Source organism: Anopheles ziemanni, chromosome X, assembly GCF_943734765.1.
Source record: "Anopheles ziemanni chromosome X, idAnoZiCoDA_A2_x.2, whole genome shotgun sequence".
In the NCBI taxonomy this organism is placed as follows: Eukaryota; Metazoa; Arthropoda; class Insecta; order Diptera; family Culicidae; genus Anopheles; species Anopheles ziemanni.
The window spans coordinates 9,862,706-9,886,797 of record NC_080707.1 but is presented as its reverse complement, the minus strand read 5'-3'; the positions used below and the strand labels follow the sequence as shown (position 1 = coordinate 9,886,797).

At 46.3% G+C, this 24,092-nt stretch overlaps 2 protein-coding genes across 2 annotated transcripts; one reads left to right on the top strand and one right to left on the bottom strand.

The window, feature by feature from the left end:
* Positions 1-9,123: 9,123 nt before the first annotated feature.
* LOC131290901 (tektin-3-like) lies at positions 9,124-18,438 on the top strand. Its single transcript, XM_058320087.1, has 6 exons — positions 9,124-9,246; positions 15,891-16,718; positions 17,542-17,651; positions 17,727-17,898; positions 17,978-18,114; positions 18,210-18,438. The coding sequence occupies exons 1-6, from the start codon at positions 9,124-9,126 to the stop codon at positions 18,436-18,438; spliced, it is 1,599 nt and encodes a 532-aa protein (XP_058176070.1).
* Positions 18,439-21,007: 2,569 nt separating this feature from the next.
* On the bottom strand, positions 21,008-23,910 carry LOC131290694 (xylulose kinase). The gene is made up of 4 exons (XM_058319857.1): positions 23,572-23,910; positions 22,938-23,059; positions 22,038-22,862; positions 21,008-21,886 (listed from the first exon to the last, which is right to left on the bottom strand). The coding sequence occupies exons 1-4, from the start codon at positions 23,620-23,622 to the stop codon at positions 21,229-21,231; spliced, it is 1,656 nt and encodes a 551-aa protein (XP_058175840.1). The 5' UTR covers positions 23,623-23,910; the 3' UTR covers positions 21,008-21,228.
* Between the last annotated feature and the right edge of the window lie 182 nt (positions 23,911-24,092).

Genomic DNA, 24,092 nt, shown 5'->3' with positions numbered 1-24,092 from the left:
TTGAAAGCGTATTTTTAATAACTTTATATATTCATATTAAATTCTCCCATTTTTAGAGAAGGACAGAATTGAAAAGTGGAACAAAAACAGATCACTTCGAGGGAATAATTGATGCATTGGAGGCAAATATTTTGGACCTTAGTTCAACAGAAAAGCAGAAGCCTTTTGGGACAAAAGTTTGATAACCATGGTTGGCTCAGAGGGCCCCCACAGCTGTATCGCTTAATCCCATCCGCTAGATTCACGACCATACGCCGCCTAGCACTAGCATTGCGGTTTGCCGCTCTGCTGGCTTCTGCCATTTATGAAAACATGGGCCAGTGGAAGAACGGGAGTGTCCGGAACTTTGTCGGTCGGAACCGTCTACCGCATGGCCCGTCCTTTCCCCCCTATAAGCCCACCCGGCATCCAGCGGCTCGGAAGCGGAATTCATTAGTGGCCTATTGACTGGCAGCCGCTTCTCGGAAGCGGCGTTCTAAGCGTATTTACGAAATTGCCATCGCTCGTGCGATCCGGAACATCTAGGGGGCCCCGGGAGATGCTGAGCCCCGATACGGTCTCAACGGAGCGGAACCACGGCGGGACGACTATCAACAGACGATCCATCACACGTTGCACCTTTCGGTCTTCGGTGCGACGCGGATCGACGACGGCGACGACGACGATCCAGCTTCCACACGTTGTCGTTTGCGTGCGTGTGTTTGTATGTGAAACCCGGGCAGGTACGAGAGACCGTCGAAGAAAACCTGCGAGGGCCAATTTTCCTCTTCCCAGCGGCCTGACGTGTGCGGCTCAACCGGGGGCCGTAATGGGAATTGCTCAATTATGAGGTTAAAGAAATTGCCATTCTACACCGCAGAGGCCGAGCCGAGCGGTGGAGACGTCCCGGGGTCCGACGCTCCACCTCCCCCCCCCGGTGAAAAGCTATTGTCAGCCCGGGCGGATGCGGCAGTAGTCAAAACGGTTTGAATGCGCGGCCACGAAATCAGCATTTTCATCACGTTTGAAGATATTTTCAGGACATTATTAGATTTTGCCTGTAGGCTTTACTTATCGTTAGTAATTCCCCAAACCGAGACCGAAAAACGGGGCGCGATCCGTGTGCTCTAGCGTCACCGCACCGCCAGCGTCCCGTTGCGTTGTGTCTCCCTCCTCTCTGCATCTATGCATGCTTTCTCATGCCAACATTTTCCTTTTCCCCACCCGAACACCGCTCGGAAGCGCTTTGATCACGCCGCGCGGATGCGGGAAAGCGCGCGAAGCGCATCTTCTTCGCCATCTGAAGCGCTTGCTACGCACGTCGTGGCATTTTGTTGCGGTGCCAACCGGTCGCGGCGAGGCTTTCCGGTGGAAAACTCACGGCTTTGTAGCGCGCAACGAAAGAGATTGGTTAATCTGAACTGCTTCCGGAGATCACTCGCTCCCTCCATGGCGACGGAAACGGATGGTAAAGAGGAAAAGAGGAGAGCAAAGAAGCTTCAGGCCCACATACACCTCCTCCCCCACACCCACCCCCAACACAAATTTGTTTCGTTTCCGTTTCCAGCGTTCGGGGTGCGCATCGACGGAACCAAATCAACCACTTTCCAGGGAAATTTCTCCTACACCTACACCTTTTGCGTCCTACCATCCTACCATCAAACCCTTCTGTGTGGGTTTTGAGGCCACAGGGCCTGGGGGTCGTTCCCTAGCGAATTGCACCAAACACCAGGCGCCTCCATCGCGTGCAATAAAATCCATTGTTCGAAATTGGGGGGGGGGGGGGGGGGGAGGGGGGGGCGGGGGGGGGGAGGAAAGAAAATCGAGGAATACTTGTGCGGCCCGCCAGCTTTCAAATACATACATACGCGAACAAAAAACAACATATGGAAAATCGCCCACTACACATCGTCATGTATATGTGGGTGTCTGATTGTCATCATACGTCACCGATAAACCAGTACGGTTTTTTTGCGATGCCAGGTAAGGTGAGGCAGGTTGCATTCCTTGAGCGTAAACCTTTAACTTCTTCCATTGCACTCCATAAAAACATTACAAATATTTACAGTTTGAATCATTATTATGTTGATAAAAATTAACAAAAAGGAAAAGCTCCAGATGTTTCGTTTGGCAATGTTTTTGGAAGGTTCTTTTTCGCGTACGACTTTGAACAGTTGTGAGGAGAAAACACTTTTAACTTTGTGGTTGACAGTGTTACTGCTGTTTTCTGAATCATAAATGTTACTTTTACTTAAAATAATTTTGTTTAATTGTTGTTAATTGTTTGAAGTGAATTCTTCAAAAGAAATTATTTTGTGAATACTCTTCGAGGTGAAATATTTCAAAATAATCAGACATACTAACTAACTACCTAAAAAGCATGTAAAAGGAACTCAGACTGCTTATATTAGCAATGCTAGTGCGTTTTGATTCACCTCATCTGAAGCATCTTAATCAGAAGCTGGCAAACGATCGAGTTTTGTCTGGAACTAAAACTGTTTCGATTATGGCAATAGTTTTTCTCAGGGTGTTTGTAAATTACATTCTATCCAACTGAAACCTCCTTGAATTTTGTAATTTTTTATACAAATATTGGTTACTAAAAACTACTAAATTTATTTGAACAAATAGAGGAATGCCAAAAAACCTTGTGATATTATGTTGAAAGTTAATAGATAATTATAGTTTTAAGAGTATGACAAATTGAAAAATCCTTCGCAATCAACGATATGCTCTGAACAGTTCGATCTGGCATACATTGATTTGAGTTAATTAAAAAGATGAGTCAAACATGTTTCATCCTTTTTCCAGGAAGTCAGAAATTCAGCCTTTTCTCTTCTAATTAATGTTTTGTGTGCTGGCGTGGAATAAACATTAGTTTCCCTTTCAAATTTATTGAATAATTGGTAGCAAACTCATATTTCGCTCATCAATATAAACTCTTCTATTTACCTCAGATAATATGATAGGCCAGCTCGGGTATAAATACTGTACAGCAACGCAATATGTCATGCAAAGCTTCTATTGGTGTCAATCAATGTAATACAATGCCTCTATTAGTGAATTAATGCTCTTGTTTCCATCCATCCGCGTCAATATCCATTAAAACTATTAGTAGCAGACCAGATAAATGTTAATAAACGGACCCAAAAATGATTTATAAGGATACATATGAAAGTCACATCATTATTGTAGCACAACACAAGCAACAACAACTCAACTGTTTTATAACAATGTTCGTCAATACTACAAATCATAAGTCAAATTAAGCTACATGGTGCCACAGTCTAATTTTAAACATTTTTTTTAAGTTTTTCTATTTATTTTCGCGTTAGTGCTCACTTATCAACCATTTTTCTTATCCCAAAAAACGTCGAACCTCCGCTTTTACTCATTTTTGACAAAGGTTTTAAAAAAATCTAGGCAATTTGAACAAATTTTAGTCAAATTCTTTTATTGAATAAATATTTATAAAGTTTTTACAGTCCTTATGAATGGATAACACAATTTAAGCTTTTAATAGCTCCATTTACAATTATCCTTTTATCACATTCACATTTAAATCATCAGGAGTTTTTATTTCACTAAAATTCACTTTAAGTCTTATAGCAACTGGACTCTCATTTAGCGCACTTTCAATGATTTTTCATAAGATATTTGGCACGCTATGATTTACTAACAGTTTTTGTATTTGTTACGGAAAATTTAGCAGGTATTTATCAAATTATGGAGAGCAAACTAGTTTTCCAAAACTACCTGTTCAATTGCAATATCTCTCTCAACATGTATAATACCTTAAATTATAGTTTAAAAACGTTTCATGATGATTTTAGATTCAATTTGTTGTGCCTCGTTTTCTCCGTCAAATGTTACTGTAGAGCCGTGAAGTTTACTAAACATACTACACCTTACCTCACTATCCACTACTTTCTTCAAGATGTTTTCCCTCCCGCAGTGTGAGTCGAAGTTGAACATGCATCCGACAGGAGGTGCACAATTGGTTCACCACAAATGGAATGTCTCCCCCCCCCTTTCCCGATCGAATGTGGTTTAGTGGTTTTCTGCGACGTGCAACGTGTTGATAACGTTCCGACATCCTCATAGCAGCAGGGTGGCAAAATCCCTCAACGCACCTGGACGAAACCTGGTGGTTGTAGAAAAGAGACATATTCTGCGAGTGAAATGAGACATCATCAGGCATCACGAATATAACGCAGCGAGCGGTTTAACCATTAATTTGGATACACCGAAACTCCCTGTCCCTGTGTGCGGTGCTGGAATGGAAAGGAGAATGGCGGCTGGCGTAATGGAGAACCGTTACGCTGACCAAGTGCGCATTTTCGGGCACACCAATTTTTCGGCCACCAATGTAAAAAAACACCAATTTGTACACGCGACTGCCCATCGCGTTCGCCCATCGACCATCAAACACCATGGCCCGGGACAAATTGGCTCATCCTCGCTCCATCCTGTCATCGTTCGGGTGCACGGGAATGCGGAGGGGATTGTCTAGTGTGTGTTTGTGAGGGTCTGTGTGCCGTCGTCCATCTGCGGCCTTTCGAGCGACGAGCAATACGAGGGTAGGGATTCCTGGGGCAATACACACACCTTAGGAGAATAATGAGTTTTCAATTAAGTACTAGTAATTTTGATTTTATCAATTCGTTTCGTTCGTTGAGGTTAGAACTAGTAACCTGTAGATGAATTTCTGTATGTTTTAATCCACGAATTTTCACGAAAACAAAATTTACAAACATCAATTTTTGGTAGATCTGCATCTGATTGAGGCAAAACGCACCTGTGCTGGTGCTAAATGCTCCATAACAAAGGAGCAATATGCCCCGCTGCTCAAATAACTAAATTAGAATCAGTTGAAAAGTTTAAACACTGCCTATGATTTAAATCACCGAAGTAAATTATATTCAAAGGAACAATGCTTTTAATGTATCAACATCTTTTTATTCTCAACGATGAATGCATTTTTATTCAGTTTGTTAACGAAGTGATGTAGTTTGCTTCGACCTACGGGCTGTATTATGCCTCCGGTCTTAGTTAAACATATTTTCAATTCAACTACGAGTAATTCTGTATACTAACCGAGAATTCTACATGCAGTTTGAAGCTCAGATTCTCATGAACACGTTGGCTGTCATGTTACCCAAAAGTGGGTGACAGCAGCAATTAGTTCTTTAAAGTTTTTGACCCATAATTAAATGAAAATGCAACATAAAAATTTTAGTAATATTTAGAATCAATTCTTTGGGAAGCTTAGTTATTGCTCAGCCTTCAAAAATCGTTGGTTTAATAAATGTGTTAGGCAAATTTTATTAAAAAAGATTATACTAAAAATGTGTGATAAAAACACTTGGCAGTCAGCGTGTTAACAGAACTATTTAAGTCACGCATAAAACAACGATTTTTGCTATATTAATGACTCAGCGGAGTGGTCAGCAAAATGACATCAGAACATATCCCAACTGGAGAGGTTCTTATTTCGTTTTTATTTCACGCTTCTACTGATGTCAAACTTTTAGCTCACACTTGCAGGGTGACTACTTTTTGTTCGCAACCAAAACGCTATTTTCTTGACATATTGGAAACGATGCGTTTCGCATCCGGGGGTGCATATTACCCCAGCTACCCTTACGGTCCGCACCTTTGCAAAAATTGTTGCGTCCAAACGCATGCAACCAGTTCTAACCGGTTTGCAAAATTGCTGCAACTCAAAAACCCTTCCGCATCGTGTGCGCTCGATCCAACACCACACTCGATACACACACACACACGCGCGCACACACAAACACACCGCGTCACAAATGGGTTTTTGTAAAACGGGAGGAAATCGAGGAAAAAATCTGCTCCACCATGGCGCTGCCAGGGCTTCACTCGTAGTGTTTTTCCTGTGTGCTGCATTTTTCATCAGCCTTTCCCGTTTTGACGCCTTCCCCCCCCCCCTCCTTCCCCCATCCCTCCCGCTTTGGGAGCAAGCGAAGGAGGATGCGAAATGCGCCGGAAAATAAATCTCTTCAAGCGGCGGCGCTTCGGGCGCAGATTTTTATGTTTCATTTAACTTATATTTATTTTTATTTGCTCATACCTTCTTTTTTTAATTTTCGTTAAGTTCTTCCCGGTCCTCGGAGGGTTTGCAGGCGCACTAGTTGTTGAACCATAAGCCCTAACCCACGGGTGTTGCTGGGAAATCGGTGTGCTGCACAGCTCACTGAACAGAAGCCTAGCAATCACTACGAGTTCTTCATTTCGTTTCTTTCTCATTTTTTTTCTTCCCCCTTGTACGCCTCAAATATTATATTTATATTTTAACCACCCGCCATTGGTTATCGTGCGGCCAAGATGCAGCATTTTTCGTTCCCACGGTTTTCTTGTTTTGAGTAGTTTGGTTGGAAGGAGGTTCGGTCAAGCAGACACGCATTTCATGCCTCAACTGCAACGTAAGCTGCAAGGCAAATTATCATTACGTGCTCCACCGGGTTCTCATGACTGATAAAACCATGAGCAAACGGAGAGTTCATCTGGTTCTGGTTCGATCTGCCACAGCCCGTGTTGCACTACATCGTCTAACCGTCGTGTAATGTGCCTAGACGGTAAGCTTCCACAACACGCTCATTATCATTGAAGCTGGGAAGGTGACGGGGGGGGGTGGCATATACGAGATCCAGCATTCTTTTTTTCCAATCATCATCCTCCCCATGCGGAAGATAGCGGCTCGTTGCGTCCGTTGCTGCGCGATAACAAGAAAATCCCCGGTGGAAAACACGGACCAAATTACGAAACCCATTGCGGCGGGAAGGGGGAAGAAGGAGGGAGGGAGTTAGTTCCTCCGGCAAGGAAACAATGCTTATCACCAACCTTCCCGGTTCCCTGGAGCGCCTGAATTGCCCATCGCCCCGGAGATTTTTAACCCCAACACGACACCACAGCACAATGGCAAGCGAAACAAACAGAAAACGAAGTATCGAAAAATGTCAGCGATGCACAGTGGGGCAAAAGCGGGATGAAATTACCAACGTCATCTTTGGCTTCACTCAAAATGAAAAACGTTTTCTCAAACTTTGAGACGAGGCTAGGAAATTACCCGAATATGAGAGCTAATATACTTCCAGGTTTTAAGTATTAAAACATCAAAGTCAAGTCTTTTTCAAATAATGGGTGAATATTTAACACGTTGACTGCCAAACGCTTTTAGCACACTTTTTTAGTACAATCTTTTTTAATAAATTTTGTTTACAACATTTGTTAACACGTTGACTGCCATATCACCCAAATGTGGGTGACAGCAAAACTCAGTTCTAAAAAGTTTTTGTCCCATAAATACATGAAAATGCAACATAAAAATTATAGTTATATTTTATATCAATTCTTTGGGAAGCTAAGTTTTGGTTTAGCCTTCAGAAATCGTTGGTTTAGTAAATGTTATAAATAAATTTTATTTAAAAAAATTGTACTAAAAAAATGTGCTAAAAACGCTTGGCAGTCAACGTGTTAAACCGACGGTTTTGGAAGGCCTAACAAAGACTTTGGTTCCCAAAGAACTTGTTTTCAATATTACTATAGTTTTTATGTTGCATTTTCGTTTATTTATGGGTCAACAACTTTTTAGAACTAGTTCCTGCTGACATCCACTTTTGGGTGACCTGGCAGTCAACGTGTTGAAAAAAAACTACCATGCGACTCCATCATGACACATTCTGTGCACTATTTTTGGCAATCCAACTCTCTATTGAAAACTACAAGCACACATTTACTAACACAACTCAACTTTTAGTGTCAAAATGCACAAATCCAATCCACATTCCCCAACTCTTACCCGAGGAACAGATCAGAGTATCAGGTTTATTGTCGTTCTAAGTTATGGAAATGTGTTTTTCTTGATTTCGTTTGTATAGATGTAAGATTCTGGTAGATGCCCAACCGCAGTATGTGCATATTCTATCAAATCCATTTCTGTTGTTTCTTAAACTGGGATCTTTCAACCTAATCAGTGTAAAGATATATCTCAAAATTTCGACTCAGGATTCCTTGGCGATATGCAATGGGAAAGATTCAATTCATAGCAAACTTATTTGATGTCTTGGACCATCAGATTAATTAGTTTAGATAATCTCAAGATGAATTCCTACATCTTTTATGCAGTGAAATTGTTTTTTAAACACTCAAATCAACAAACCCTGACCATATCTTAGCAAATTCAAAACCAAGACTTTACATGATAGAATATTTTAATAGCAGCTCTTCGTTGCATATAGATGGATTATATATAAATGATACTGTAGGCAACCATATGAATGATGAGCGTTTGAAGTATGTTAGTTTTGCACAGGACTATCACAATAGAAAATGTATAGGATATAAACTATTATTTTGCAGAATATACTAACATTACCAAAAAAAAAATTGACAAATATTTTATTGGTAATTTTGTCCCTAGAATTGGTTCTAGTCGCTCCATTGTGCGTTGGTGAAAGCCGTGCTTACTGCACGAATGAAAACCTCGTGCAAAAGAAATAAGGTAGACACAACCCGTATGGAGAGGGAGGGGGAGGGCCGCGAACAAGGCAAGGCAGGGCAGAAAAAGGCGGGTTTAATCGCAGTTGACCTCGATTCCGCTTACAAAACCCCTAGCATGGTTCCGTTTCGATTCAAAGCCTGCATCGATTGTCCTATTTTACCTAGGTTTCGGAAACCGTGGCGCTTTGTTTTCGCAACACTTTCTGCGCGGAAAAGCGGGAAAAACATGGCTGACTATAACCGCAGCGCTTGGGAAAGCCACACGGCAGGAGGAGGGTGGGTGGGGGAAACGAAATAAACATGGGTTTGGGAGTGGGAGGGTTTGGGATGGGGTGAGGTTTCGGCAGTACGATACATCAAAAAAACAACAGCACACTAAAGACACACACATACACAGAGAGAGAGAAAACAAACAGATTCTAGCACCAAAAGCGACCGAACCTGAACCGAAGCTAGCTCAGGACACGGACGTGTTTGGTTCCAGTTCAGTTTCTTGAGCGTTGGTTCGCGGCTAGCACTCAGCAGCGCAGACCAGCGCACCACATCAATCGGGAAAAACAGCGAAGTGGCAGTGTGCAGCAGTGTCTTCAGCCGCCAGCGCCACATTACCCACCTGGGATGCTCTGCTGGGAAGGCGCCAGCGACTACGATGCACCAGCGACCGCGTCCAGCGCGCTGCCCTCGCAGGCACTGCATGCCAACACCTTCACGCACTCGAGCCGGAAGTCCAGCGTGCCGTTGGTAAGTCCAGCGAAGCATCTTCGCTTTCGAGGTTGCGGATCAACCGCACTCGTTCAGACAACACACTATGTCGGTTGGCCTAAAGACTTGTGAAGTGCGAATTTCCCCAGTCCAAGGCTACGAAAACCAACACTCGAGCTCGACACGCTAGGAAGCTGTAGCTAGCAAGGAAAAGTTGCACCAGTGGAAACACCCTGGTGCTCTTCCAAACTCTGCGCGGTACAAAAGAGCGTTTCGATGTCGCTGCGGTCGAGAGTTTATCTCCCTGGTGGAATTGTTTCCGATAAGAACCACCTTCCGCAAGCGGAATCAGGAACGGAAGGTATTTCCGGCGTCAATGCACGTGCTTCAAATATTTTAAGAACTACAAATCGAGGAAGGATAAAAGCAACCCTCTTTCCCTTCAAGCGATCAACCCATTGAAACAATCACAATCCTACCGATTGCATAGTGAGGCACTGTTATTAAAGTAAACGCCAAATACTGTGAAAAATGGTTAAGAAACTTTCCATTCACAAAGTTGAGTGAGAATCCCATGGAAAGTGAGCTCGAAAAATCGTAATGACAATGTCTATTGCGCCTGAAGAAGAAGGTAAGCGAATAGGGTTATAGAGAATAGTTAAACTAGTTCCCAAAACGATTGCCAATGTACTAGTGATGCGCGTTCTGAGTAAGAATGAGTGAGAGAGTAGCATAATCCTCTTTGGAGCTTCTTTTTGACTGAACAGAAAGTCGAATCTCAAAAAAGTGAATGAGTATAAGAGTTGTTAGATGCAACAGCGATTTGAATCCTAAGTAATAGTTAATCATCACCCCAGATATTTGAGCTATAGATTCGAATCTCCATTTCAATCAGGGATTCGAATCTCAAACAGTGATTCGAATCTCCAACAGGGACTCGAATCCCATAAGAGTAATTAAAAGAGCGAATAAAGTAGAAAGAAAGTGGAATAATGATGTGTTAGGATTCGATTCCTTGTTGCGGATGTAAATCTCTGTAGCGACTAGTAACTGTTTTTCTCACTCTTGGGATTCGATTTCCTACTTCAGTATTGACTCCTCCCTTCGGATTCAAATCGTTATGACAACTAGCGACTCTTTTACAAACTCATTCCCTCTTTGGGAATCATCTCTGTTTGAAGGATTGAAAGATTTAAATCGGTGTGATAATTGTGCAGACTAATTCAATTCTCTAAAAGGAGTGGCATTTATCGATGTTTAGTGCTAAAATTGCAGTAAGATTTTAACAAGCTGCATGCTTTTATCAGCTATCCTTGCGCTATTATTTTGAGGACTCTTTCTCTTCTCCACATTGCCAGGATTGAATAGATTAGTCAAGAGACATATGTAATTTCTTCTTTATATCTGTGTTCAACTAATGTCTGGATACTGCCATTTCGACTAATCGTCCAAAGAAAATGGAAGCCATTTTTTACACTCCAATTACTGTTTCATAGATTTGTAGTTGTAGTTTCAGTACAGTTTCAAAGCCCAGACTTTGGTGGTACTTATTTGTTCCTAACACTAGAGTACAGTGCTTTGTAGCAGTAGTTACCATTTTGCAACGCTCTGTTTTATGATTTTAATATAGTGTTTTGAAACGGTCACTTTTTAAATGATCTCTCCAACGATATCCTTCTCAAAAGTATACTGCACCTTCGGTACCGAACGCCGAGAAATGCTGTACAACGCTCTTGCCCCGGGCAACGCCAATTGTAGCTGGAAAAACCTAAACGGCGTGACACATTGCACCAAACCTGTCTAAGCTCATACCAATCCCAGCTGGAACCTTCAAAGTGCCGCACTCATAGTAGCAGGACCTACGGAATTCCCGCACGTGGGGAGTCACCATCGAGCGTTCCGCGCCGCGGGGCCTATGTAAACTTTTGCCAAATCCCGTTGATTTCCTTGACAGTATGGATTATACAAACTTTACTCGGGGCCTCGAGCTCGACACTGGCGGTGCGGCCTGACGGAGGGCAATCGATTGTGGATTGTTGATTTCGCCATTCCCATTTCCCACCCTATCCCCCGACCGGCGACACGGGGGAGTCCTTTGCTTGGGGATTATTGCGAGGCATCCGCAAAACCCCGGAAATACTGCTCACTACGATGGGTATGGGGGGGTGGAAGGTAGGAAGCAACGCACTGGAAACAATACGATACAATCATAAAGTGTGCATACAACATAACCATTTCTCACTCGCTCTTCCTGCGCTGCCCGTTTGATGTCGACTTCCGACCGGCTCGCGGCGCTCCGAATATCCATAAATCAGCCCTAGCTCGGCTGCCTACGACTCCACCCTCGTGGAGCAAAGGGGCGAGGGTGAGGAAGGTTCGGTGGTTCTTCGGCATGAGAATTCCGCTCGAAACCGTTTGGCTTTCCGTTCGACAAACACCTTGGCAGGCAGGCCAGCTCCTGCCTATTTCCGGCAATGTAGGTTTTAGCGTAGCCTGTAACCGAAACCGTGAGGGAGGCGCAGAGCCGTACCCAAATTTGCAACACCTATAGACAGGGCACGGCATGCCGAGACACGAGCCGACAACCAGCCGAGCGGGTAATAAATAGAGAGCCCAGGTCTCGAAACCAGCAGCGGGCGCTGCAGCGACGCAAATGGGTCACTGAGTCCGCGGCTCATTCGCTTAGCGATCGTTGGTGAAGGCAGTGTGCTGGAGCGTGCCGCTCCGGATCGGTGTACGCCGTCAGGTTCCGGCAGATCTCTACACTCCGCCCGTGAAACGCATCTCATCCTGCCACGTGTCCGAATTTTTGGGACGTTTCGGAGCAAAGGAGCTGGACGAGGCTCGCAAATTCGCGGTCATCTGAGTGTCAACCACTGCCAGGAAGGAGCGTCGGGAGCTCGTGAAAGCCAAGCTATACCAGGTTCTCCCATCCTGGTATCAATTCGCCTACTATTGCTAGCCAGTACTTGCCGTGTAGACGATGTGTAGACTATGAAAGTGGCGCGCATAGGTGTGCTACTCTGAGTTGCGGAACGAGTTCTAAGTGACGCACGAGCGGACCTTCAACCCTACCATCACCATCACCTACCAACCTACCAGCGCCAGCCATGGCCTACGAAGTGCAAGTAAATGTCCATCAAGCATTCGTTGTGGTGACCACACACACTTCTGTTAGCAATCATCTTTCCCGACCGGACAGTGCCGTCGTGTATCAATCCTCAATGACGCAGTTCCGGCAAGGAGCGGGACTAACAGGAACTATCACCTTCTTGAAACATTCAAACATGTGATCATGTGCTTGTGTGTGTATGCGTGTGTATATCTGTTCAAGTGCTTCGCCATGAAACGAGGCCAGAAGTTTGCGAGGCAAAAGTATTCTTGGCCTAGAGCACGTTTTTCTTCGTGACTGCCGAAGCGAGGTGGAAGGAGAAGCTTTTCCGTGTAAACAACGGCGGTTTCCCGCTGCCATGGCGACGTCTGCTGACGGTTTGACAGCCAAGGATTTTGCTCCAATTATATGCAAAATGAGGTCATAGTTTCTACCCATCGGAATTATTGCCAAAACGGTCTGCCCGGGGTGGAAGCAATAGTTTTAGTTCTCTATCGGTTGTTCGTTCCTTTGTTTATTTCTTTCATTTTTTTTCTGCAAACATTGTCATTGAATTGATTAATTAGATTTGTGTTTGTGATGTTGTGTTCCGTTGCTCGCCAGTCCACGTACAGCGTGCTCGGTAGGTTCGAATACACTTTTACCATCCAGTCGTCGCAGAGAACCTAAGAGACGTACAAATTCTACGTATTCTTATCATCGTCTTTGTATAATGAAAGATTTTTGGGCTACGGCGATAAAACAGGTTACAGTAGGAGAGCATCTGGGGGCCATTTTGAAGTTTTTGAGGGCTTTGAAATTCAACTAGCTGTTGTGCATCGACCCATTAGAAAGCCGAAGGCTCGTTGTGGAAGACATTAAATTAGGCTAGAACTGGTTAGCAACTCCTCTAGGCACAAATTCAACGTAAATCAAAACGCTGCAAATCAAAAATGGCGACCGATCGTATTGTCTTCCAAATTCTTACACTACAACTTAAGCGCAACCCAGAGCAGAACTAGAAGAGCATTTGTGTTTCCCGTTGTAGTCTATTACTCCTGCAACAGTCTCACAATCAGAGGCGGATCAATTCTTCCTCGACCCTCAAGTTCCATCGTTGACTAATTTTGTTTGACGACGTCTTCAAAATCAACGAACAGTGTTGCTTAACAGTCTTCCTAGTATTTAGAGTTTTTTTTGTTTCTTCAAATTTGCTTTTATCTTCTTCGCAATAATTCATGAATAATTTCATAAGCAAACATGTTATTTGACATGACTATAGATGTTGAGATCATTGTTTGAATAGAATTTGTGTCAAAGTATGTCTTAGAAAAAGATTTTAAACTCCTTTCTTTCAAGATAACGAACACTCTCTGGTGGCATTAGAAATAGCCGATGTTATGTACTTCTCAATTTAATGTGGTGAGTCTACATCAATGTTAGGCTTTTCCTAATATCAGTCCTCAGTCCCTGAGAACTTCATGAATCATCAAAGGATCAGAGTCCCAAACCGTGGCTTAGTGTCCTTAAAGGAAGATCTATTCGTTATATTCAAAATGGCAGGCTATGAGGCAGTAAGACAAATACTATTCCAGATATCAGCAGAAATTGTTCAACTTCGCTCGTTCTATATAAAATTGCCTCATTATTTAAATAACAGCAAAACAAAATACCGACTTCGATGTCGATGTAACGTTTTTGTTTTCGAATTCTTATTGAAAGCCGGTGAACAGAAGGGTTTATCGATTTTGCATTGGCCTGACAATCCTAGTGAGACTTGGTCTCCCGCCGAAGTGTGTGTTTACTGTGACCTATTCGAGCGGGGACATTATATAGAATGAAAGGTGGTCACACTCGCAAAGCTTCTGGCTCGGTGTGTCCGGAGTTCCGCTGCACCTTATCGATTATCAGACCTGAAATTTCAACACTCTGTTTAATTGGCCCATCCCACGGCACGTAAAATATATGAGCACGATAATCAACAATTATAATTATCGTTAATTTGTTCTACAAGTGCCAGTATGGGTGAGTGTGTGTGAGTGCAGTTAATATAGGGTCAGAATCGAAAATCCTTGGCAAGCGCAACAACGGGCATGCATATAGCGAAAGGTGCACCTGTGCCGTAGCAAAACAGCAAAGGCAGCAAAACCATAGGCGAGGAGGGCGAGGGGATACTGCGTGACATGAAAGCAATCTAGCCACCGACCACTACCACCAAGGATCATAACTCAGTACCGGCGGAACTAGTTCCGCAAAACTTGAACCATTTCTCACCCGGCAGGAGGGTGGCGGAGGGGGCTGGTTAGTTGTTATTTATTTTCACAACTTTCGCCGCTATATTTAAAATTTATTTAAGCTACTGCTCGCGCACCGGTCGGGGTAGCTGAGATTGCCATTTTTTTTTTTTTTTTGCTTCCAGCCTTTGCCCGAACCCCGGGTGATTAATCCTGAACATCCCGGAAGCAGTCTTGGAGAATACCGATGGGGAACCATTAGCATTCCGTGTTTGGGCCGGTGGCGACACGGCAGTGGAAGGAATCACATCCCTTGAACATGAAAGCGCTCAACAGCATGCTCTCGAAATGGCTGCCCTGCCTGCATATTTCATTCACATCGCTTTTGCAGTTTAGCTTGCCCCTCCGCCCCCATTCCCACCGCCCCGTTGTTTGTCGTGACTCGCACAATTCCCTTGCGGACTGGCTGGCTCCGGTCCGGTGGCTGAAGCAAACCGCATCGTCCCGACAACAACCCGTCCATTTCCGCAACCCGCTGCCACACGCCATGACCATGATGTGGCCCTTTTCCGGATGCTATTGCATGGCGGCGAAGTAGTGAGGGGAAGAAGCGCCATAAATGATGCGCAATCTATCCCGAACCTGCCCAAGGTATCCCTCTACGGTTGGCGGCGAGTGTCTGACACAGCAGCAGCACCTAACCATCAGTCTTCCGAGCCGTCCCGAAGCCGATGGTAAAATTCACCTAATGTTGTGTATCACTGGCTGACTGGCCGAGCCCCGACGACGGAACTCCGACGGGCAAGAAGTCGAACGGAGTGATGAAGCGTTGCGAGGGTCATGAGCGAGCAGTGGAATAGTTACACAAAAAAAAAAAAGAAAAGAGGGACCAAAGCCACAGTCTGGCTACCGCTAAACCATTTCCCAGGTCGGTCTCCCTTGTGCGTCCCTCTTTTCCGGCACGGTGCCATGACGTAGTCATCGGAAAGAGCCGGAGTCGTCCATTTGTTCAAGCAACTGAAACCGCAGATAGCTTCAAACCATCCCCTGGGGTTCCGACAGGACGAAAACGATCGATACGGTTGTGGCACTGGCTTCGGTTCTTTACCGTTCGCCCGCCTTCTGCACCCGACGCGGTGTGGAACACGTCGTAATTTCCAATTATAATTAATTTTAAGAGATGTGAACGCGGCTTTACCTTATCTCTACACTTTGAGCAAATGCCAAACTGCGAGCAGGTGTGTGGTGTGGCGTACCTGTGAGCTGTAGGATACAAATAAAAGGACAATACAATACTCTCGGGTTGACAGTTCGAGTGTTGATGTTTATTTTTCTGTTCTACCTCCTTTCTACCTCAGCCCTGGAGCACGACCACACATGCCACGCACAATATGGAGCAGATTTCGGGCCCACCGGCCAAGACCGGCACGTTCTACCAGACGCCCCGCTCGCACCCGTGGCGGCCAACGATGGGGTACGAGGCGGTGGAAGTGACGCCGCTGCACGAGCAGCCCATCACCAATCAGCTGGTCGCCTCGTCCTACTCACCGTCGGCCATGTGTGCCGATCCCGTCACCTTTCCGAACCTGGTGACCGGCTTCGAGCGGAACCCGCAGCATGCGGCCCGCTCCGCCCTCTACACGCGCTTCACGCCCAACGAGTGGACCACCTCGAACGTGTGCACGTACGCCGACGCGGACAAGAACCGCAACTACTCGGAGAAGGTGCGCTCGGAGGCGGTGCGGCTGATGCGCGAGACGGACGAGAAGACGTCCCAGGGGCAGCGGGACGCGGCCCGCCGGCTCGGTGAGCGCATCACCGACATCACGTTCTGGCGCAACGAGCTGACGACCGAGCTGGAGAAGCTGATCGCCGAGTCCGCCCAGCTCACCGACACGAAGCGCAACGTGCAGAAGGCCCTGCAGGACCTCGAGCCGCCGCTGCACATCGCCCAGGAGTGCCTGTACCACCGGGAGTCGCGCAAGGGCATCGAGCTGGTGCACGACCACGTCGAGAAGAGTCTGCTGGTGGAGGTGGACAACTTGCGCGCGAGCCAGGAGAAGCTGTCCCAGCTGCTGGCCAAGATCACCAAGCAGCTGGCGGACTGCCGGGCGGCCCAACACTCGCTCGAGGACGACATCAGTCACAAGGAGTCCGCCCTCGGTATCGACTCCATCTGCCACCAGGTAGGTGCTACTACAAACCAACCGTTTTTAACCCCGCCAAACATGCGAATTGCATGTGAAAAGAAATCTAGGCGTGATAATCATACAGATGTGTATGAGAGACTGAGGATGTTAAGATATAGATAGGTTCAGAGAGTCATGAGGAACCTGAAAACCTTATATGGGGGCTCAACCGATGAATTTGGAAGTCGTAAGGCTGGGGTAAGCAGTCGTCTGCATTGAACTAAGAAATCAAACAGCAATTCGATTGCAAGAAAAGCTGTCAGAGGTCGAATAGTCGTCCACGAACAGTTTAAGAGGTCAACCGGGAAATGTGAACAGAGGATAGACAGAGGTCGGAAAGAAGAAACCGTCCAGGAGAGATATGATGAGGCTGTAAACGATAATTCAATCGAGATAGTGCGTTATGTCCACAGAAGTGTTGGACTAAACTCAGTTTACTGTGTGTTAAAACACACTACCAGGCACTTAGGTTCGCATAAGATGGTTGGTAAGACAATCAATGCAGTTGAAAAATGAGCTGGTCGCAAGCCATATGAAGCTATACCAAGAGTAGGTATTCCAGTTCGGGATTTAAAAAAAATAAGAAGTGACCACACAGCTAGAATGTTAGAACAGGTCCTTCGAGGGTCGGAATAAATGATCAGGAGTCCGTCTGAGTTGGATTAAAAAAGAAAGGTTCATAAGCATAGTACACATGGTGGTAGATATGTATAAAAAAACCAGATAGGGGAGGTAACGATAGAAGCAAAGGTAGAATTAAGAACACGGAAACCTTGCAAATAAGCTGCACTAACTGCGAGGTATCCTTTCCACTCGACAGCTCAACAACTACAGCCGGGGTATCAACTACTATGGCGGCATAGAAAAGTACGATCCGACCGTCAGCACCCCAGGCACCTGGTCCGGTTCAAGCAGCACGCGAATCAACAAGTAAGCTGCACCCGGGTCCGACCAACCCATGTTCACGGAACAGAGTTCTGATCCATCCTGATCTCCCCTTTCCAGTTCCCACTCGGAACGCTCGAAATCCTGCCAGCTGCGCAGCGACGCGGAATCACTCATCAATGCCGTCGCCACCTCCGTCTGGGATTGCTGGAGCAACACGAACAACGCGTTCAACAACCGGGCGTCGGAGATGCTGGAGGCGAAGAGCAAAATGCAGCTACATCTGCACAAGGTAGGGAAAGAGGGGAACACTACGGGATAGAAAGAAAGTCCACTTTAACATGCAATAACCATTTGATCACTCGCCACAGACCCAACAAGAGATATTTGACGTTGAGAAGCACATCGAGCTGTTGCGCAAGGCGATTAACGACAAATCAAATCCGATGAAGGTAGCGCAGACGCGTCTGGAGGCGAGAGCACATCGTCCGGGAATTGAAATGTGCCGGTAAGATGCGCGGCATCTCAATGCCCATGACCCGAGCGATGGCCATGCATTCAAATCAATCTTCTTGTCCATTTTCTATTCCCAACACAACCTAGCGATAACGCACATCTGCGTCTCGTCGAGGAGGTGTGCACCATTCAGGACTCGGTTGCCACTCTGCATCGCAAGCTGCAGGAGGCGGAAGCGCAGCACCAGCAGCTGCTGCGGACGAAATCGCAGCTCGAGAGCAACCTGAAGCAGAAGGTCGATGCGCTGTTCATCGATCGGGAGAAGTGCATGGGGCTGCGACGCTCCTTCCCGGTCAACAATACCATTAAATACTAACAAACGTACCAACAGGGCACCGAGAACGACATGCACCGCCAATAGCCTAAGAAACTGCACAGCACCGCCACCGAAGCAAAAGAAGGAAGGACGCCTAGCTTGTCACGAGGCTATGCTTATCGTTATACGTTTATATATATACATAATTGATGAAATTATTTGATCACCTGGTAGCCTGGTAACCTGCCGAACACCCATATATGCAACAAAATAAAGCTCCATTATGTTGATCGCAATAAGTTATCACTTCTGTTGTCATCTATCGAACAGTTAACACGTACCTTCTTTCGCTCCGTCAGGCCCTTCTTTTACTCGCGTTGTTCCACAATTAGTAACCCGGCGTAGTCACTGTTATAACCGCCGTAGGTCACTCGAACATCATCGAAAAACGCATCCAACCGCACCACGATTTCACTAAACACATGCATCCACCGCTTCAACCACTATCACTACTCCACGCTTGAACCCGCCGAAGCGGCGACTGATGGATCGATCTCCCCCGTCCCCTCCTGCTGTGGAACCAGCATCCACTTTTCTCACTGGCACTGCACCTCCGAACACCATGGCATCTCATGCCGCGATAATATTACCGCCGGAAACGCCGAAATTCTGCCTCTCTATATTTCGCACTGCCGCCGAGCGGCCACTGTTTCGGAGATGCAAGCATTTGTCACCAAGCAAATGGGTATTGACGATGCCACGGTTGTGAAACTGGGTGCCGCTAAACAAGGAGCTCAGCACCCTGACCTTTATCTCATTCAAGGTCGGCTTGTCGCTGGAGCACAAACTGAAGGCTTGTGGTCTTCAAGGAGTTTATAAATCGAAGAAGCACCACCCATGGTGTACTTACCGCCTCTGAGGATCGTTCTGGCTTGGAGATGGGCACTTCGGGGCATGGTCAAACAATTCCAGTACCAGCCAGAAGGATAGATTCACCAAGCACCATCTTGTCACCATCCCATCACAACAGCAGTCTACTGGCCAGCGACACCAAATTTTCACCCGACCGAGTACCCCCGCCCCCCGCACCTCACGAAGTGGCTCCTGGATCTACCAAAATGTCCGAGGTCTGCGCACGAAAAGCTCCGATGTTCGACTGGCGGTATCAATATTCGATAATCGATATTGTGCTTCTCACCGACACCTGGCTTGACCTCTCGCTGCCCTCCAGCCTATTCTTCGATCTGGACCAATACACGGTGTACCGATGCGATCGGAATAATGCAAACTCTACACGCACACGAGCTGGAGGAGTGCTCATTGCGTGCTCTCATCGCCTTCCCTCGCACAAGCTGCGTTCTAATTATCTCTCACTGGAAGCTGTCTGGATCGATGTGTACGTGGGCGGTCAACACATCATCATCGGCACCATCTACATCCCGCCCTACCTCAGTAATGATCGCAGGACACTTAGCGACCACCTGTCCTGCACTTCACTCCTTGCGTCGCCTCACCTGCCGCCTCCATGCTCACCGATTTACTGCACCTGCATGATCTTCACCAGCTGAGTGGAATTCGCAACATGAACGATCGCCAGTTCGGACATTGTACTTGCGAACTCAGCTGCCGTCGCCTCCTGCCGTGTTTTTTCAGCCGTCGAACCTCTTTTGCCCGTGGACCCACACCACACGCCGATAGATCTAGCTGCGCCTCTCAACCTAGCTTTTCTAGTCGAGCTAGGATCAACACTCCCAGGCTCCGTAACTTTGCGAAAACCAACTTCCGCAAGTTAAACGGCATCCTCTCCCGCGTCGATTGATCTTTTGTTTTTCCTTGTACGACCATCGACGAAGGGGTGCCGGGTTTCAACGCCGTATTAACTCAGGCAATCTCCTCGTGCACTCCTTTCCTTAAACCCCGTCCATCCCCTCCCTGGTCTGACCACACTTTACGGTTTACGGGCCGGTCTGAGTTGGCACCGGGCTTATTGGGCACCCCCAGCGGTGCTATACACGTCACATCGTTTCCGGTGGGAGTCGATCGGGTTGAGCGTGCAATCCGTAGGCTCAAGATATCTTATGCACCGGGCCCGGACGGTATCCCGGCCTGTGTCCTTAAACTTTGCAATTCGTGTCTGGCGCCTATACTAAGCTCCCTTTTCGAGCGTTCGCTTACTATTGGTGTTTTCCCCCAGATCTGGAAAACTTCTTGGATTTGCCCCATCCACCAAAAAAGGGGACAGATCCTCAGTCTCTAATTATCGCGGCATCTCTCTTCTTTGCGCTTGTAGCAACGTGTTCGAATCCGTCGTTACTATTCTATATACGCTCTGAGTTAAGCAATCAACAACACTCTCCGATCCCATCTGCGCTCCTCTTCGTCCTAGATTTTCCCTTTACCCCATCACCATTCTCTTCCTCTGTCCCTTTTCTCCAGCAGTTCTCCTTGGTTTTGTGTTAGTTAAGGTTAGTTAATAAGTCGCGCAAGATTATTAAACCTTTAAGGTGGACAATGTATGTTAATAAAAATAACAAATAACAAAATAAATGGTCATTGAACAAGAACCAAGGAAGAAACGAACAAGGTAACCGTTACGTAAAGAAACAACGAATATACATATGTGTTGCAATTGATGCATGTATAGCTGTATAACTAGAAAAGCTCTATCTGTCTGTTTATTATTATCACCACAAATGGAATGTGTACGTACTGGACCGACGTCATAACAAAATCATCACTAGCTTAAGCAAAGCGTTAACAGTCTTCTCCTGAAGATTAAATGTCAAATGTGTTTCCTCTCCAACTCCCTACTGCCGTACCGATTTGCTGTACGTCGCGGACAGCCGGAAGCTACTCTTGATTCTCCAGCATAAAGCTTACCATCGCACGGTATCGCTCAACCATGGCCCCGTAGATTTCCTCGCTGTCCTTGCTGGGATCGCACACGCGCGTCACAGAGTGTGGCAGCAGCTCGGCTATAAAATCGTAGTACGATCCCGGACCGGGTGTCCGGTCGCACTGCTCCTTCGACCTAGCCACGCTCAGCACATACTTGGCCCGGTACGCCGCACCGCACAAAGCCGCCTCGGTCGTTTTCTGGATGTAGACCGGCGCGTTGAACACATCCGAGACCACCTGCAGGATCGATCGATTGGCCGAGGCGCCACCGGTGGCGAGAATTTTCGTATTCTCACCAAAGCTGAAACCCATCTCGGACGCGTACGCCTTCCGCGTTAGCATTTGGCCTTCTACGAGGGCACGAATTTCGGTCTGCGAGGAACTATACTTGAGGACGCCCTTCGCTAGCTCCACGCTAGCCAGGCTAGAGTTCTTATTCCAGCGAAGCGATCCTTTAACCGGTGGAAGAATCTCCTTCGAGATGAAGTGAAGCGCCAGGTTGCCAAAGTTACCGCGCGGTGTCGAGTCAAGCAATTCGCTGAAATTTTCCCAGTTATCGTTCGCTTCCGACCGCTTGAATATGTCCCGCACCAGCGAGCCATTCCGGAAGCTGTAATGGAAAAGGGTAAGGTTAAACAACACATCCTGTTGGTAGTGGAAGATGAAATAGCATGCACAAAACACAATGACATGCAACTGAGGTGGAGTAAAATCGAATCAAAATCAACCAATAATCCTATCGCAAATCGCGAAACACTCACCACAACAAGCCCATGAAACCATCATCCGTTGGATGCACTAGTACGTGTCCTTCCTGCAGATTGGACGGCGTGTCCAGCTTCATCATGACCGTATCGCTGGTACCGAGCGAAAGCGCTAGCCAATCCTGACCAACGTTCATTCCGGCGAGAGCGGAAAGATTGTCACCGGTAAACGCCACGATCCTGCAGGCGGGGTTGAAATTATATCGCTGCACGAAGAATGACCCTACCGTGCCGACAATGGTGTCCGCCGGCACTGGTTGACCCAGTTTCGCGCTCAGGTCCGGGGCACACGCCGCCAGGCACTCGTCCGACCAGTTGCGTGTTCGCACATCCAATAAGTTCATGCCGGACCCGTCGGAGCAGTCGATCGGTGCCACATCGCCAAGGAATATCGATGCCAGGAAGCTGCTCACGAGCGAGATACGCTCGGTGTTACGATAGCAATCGGGGCGTTGTTGGAAGATTTTGCGAATCTGCGGGCCCGTAAAACGCTCATAGCAACGAGAGCCGGTGATTTCCACCATCTTCTCGCGACCTCCTACAGCCGTTTCCATCTCTTCGCACTGCTTCGCCGTCGTGCAGTCCATCCAGATCGGTGTACGATGCATCGTAAAGGCCGAGTCATCCAGCTGTGTATGCAGAAATTTATCCGCATCTAAGTTGCGCAGTGTTTCAATGCCCGATCGGGACCAGTACAGCGACCCATGCTGCTGAGCGGATCCACTTAGTGCCACAACCGTGCTCAGATCCGCGCCCTGTACAACGATGCGGTCCAAAACCATATCCAGCGCCTTGATCCACATGACTGGTTGTACAAAAAATCTTAAAGAAACATTGAGCAACAAGAAACAAATAGAATCAATATCGTTCACACTTTAAAGATTCCGAATAACTTACTCATTTTTAGAAGATCCAACATTTACACCGCCAGTCGTTCGAAATTCTGGTAGATCAGAATCAAATTTAACCTCCGCATGAGCAACATTATCTAATCTTGTGTTTAGCAAGACTGCTTTCAGCTGTAAATAAATAATCATATAAGAACATGCTTTCAATTTCCATTCATTTATATCTCAACTCATTGCACATTACAATATTAGTAAATAGTTGTTCATTTACAAATAGAGACAGATCCGAATATGGATTGTATACTCCAAAGAAGAACGGTCGATCATAAGAACCGTTACATGTCCTACTATCAGTAGAGTTTCAACGGAACCCGGAAAAGTGATTATTGAAGAACAAAACAAAAACAAACTTTAACTTTATAGTCGGTAGGACAAGGCCCTACGTTACGGTGGTATTAAATCAATTATTTTGAAACACTCAGCTCTGGCGAGCAATAGCCACTGATAGGAAAGTTTAATTTGAGCAGGTGACTTTAACAACCCCCCAGATAACGGCTGTTGTAAAACAACGTTATGCACGTTGCGTTAACCAGTACCGGAAGGGCATATTATCATCGTGGGCTGATCCATAACGGAGAAGAGAAAGGTCGTATGAAGGTTTGTATATTTGAACGTAGATTTACCTTCTGAGTGCTTAAATCCAGCCCGAGGTAGGTTTCGTTTTCCGATTGCATATTTGCCTTTGTTATTTGCTAGCCGGATGGTAACAACTTTAACTAACTCAGACGCACCAAACTACACCGGTGATAATGTGAAGCAACGTTCAGCGTGCAACCTCAGGGTCGTAAGGCGCTAGATCGACTGATCGCGTTCAGTTTCCGAACGACTTTTTATGAACTCCAGCACAATCTACAAACTCCAGCCGATAATGAGCTGCCATATAGCGCTGGAAATCAACGACGTTTCACTCGGTACGCTCTGTTCGTCACCGAGCGATCGACACCGTAGCCGCACTTGGCAGATGATTTCATCCGCTGTTTTGACATTTCTCACCGACAACAAACAACGCAAACAATCGAGATGCTGTCAAAATCAGGCGTTTCTTGCACAATAGCGCCAGCTGATCGAGAATATTTAATAAGAAATTTTCAAAATCCATTCTTACTAAAACGCGAGTACGGTTTTGGTGAATGAACCATGGCAT

What these genes read in the sequence shown, in the direction of transcription:
- LOC131290901 (XM_058320087.1), top strand. Translation starts at nt 9,124, where the DNA reads ATGCTCTGCTGGGAAGGCGCCAGCGACTACGATGCACCAGCGACCGCG. An exon ending in TGCAGCTACATCTGCACAAG is followed by an intron (nt 17,899 to 17,977) that starts GTAGGGAAAGAG and finishes CACTCGCCACAG; the next exon opens with ACCCAACAAGAGATATTTGA. An exon ending in CCGGGAATTGAAATGTGCCG is followed by an intron (nt 18,115 to 18,209) that starts GTAAGATGCGCG and finishes AACACAACCTAG; the next exon opens with CGATAACGCACATCTGCGTC.
- LOC131290694 (XM_058319857.1), bottom strand. Translation starts at nt 23,622, where the DNA reads ATGCAATCGGAAAACGAAACCTACCTCGGGCTGGATTTAAGCACTCAG. An exon ending in GTTGGATCTTCTAAAAATGA is followed by an intron (nt 22,863 to 22,937) that starts GTAAGTTATTCG and finishes TGTTTCTTTAAG; the next exon opens with ATTTTTTGTACAACCAGTCA. An exon ending in GGTTTCATGGGCTTGTTGTG is followed by an intron (nt 21,887 to 22,037) that starts GTGAGTGTTTCG and finishes TTTCCATTACAG; the next exon opens with CTTCCGGAATGGCTCGCTGG.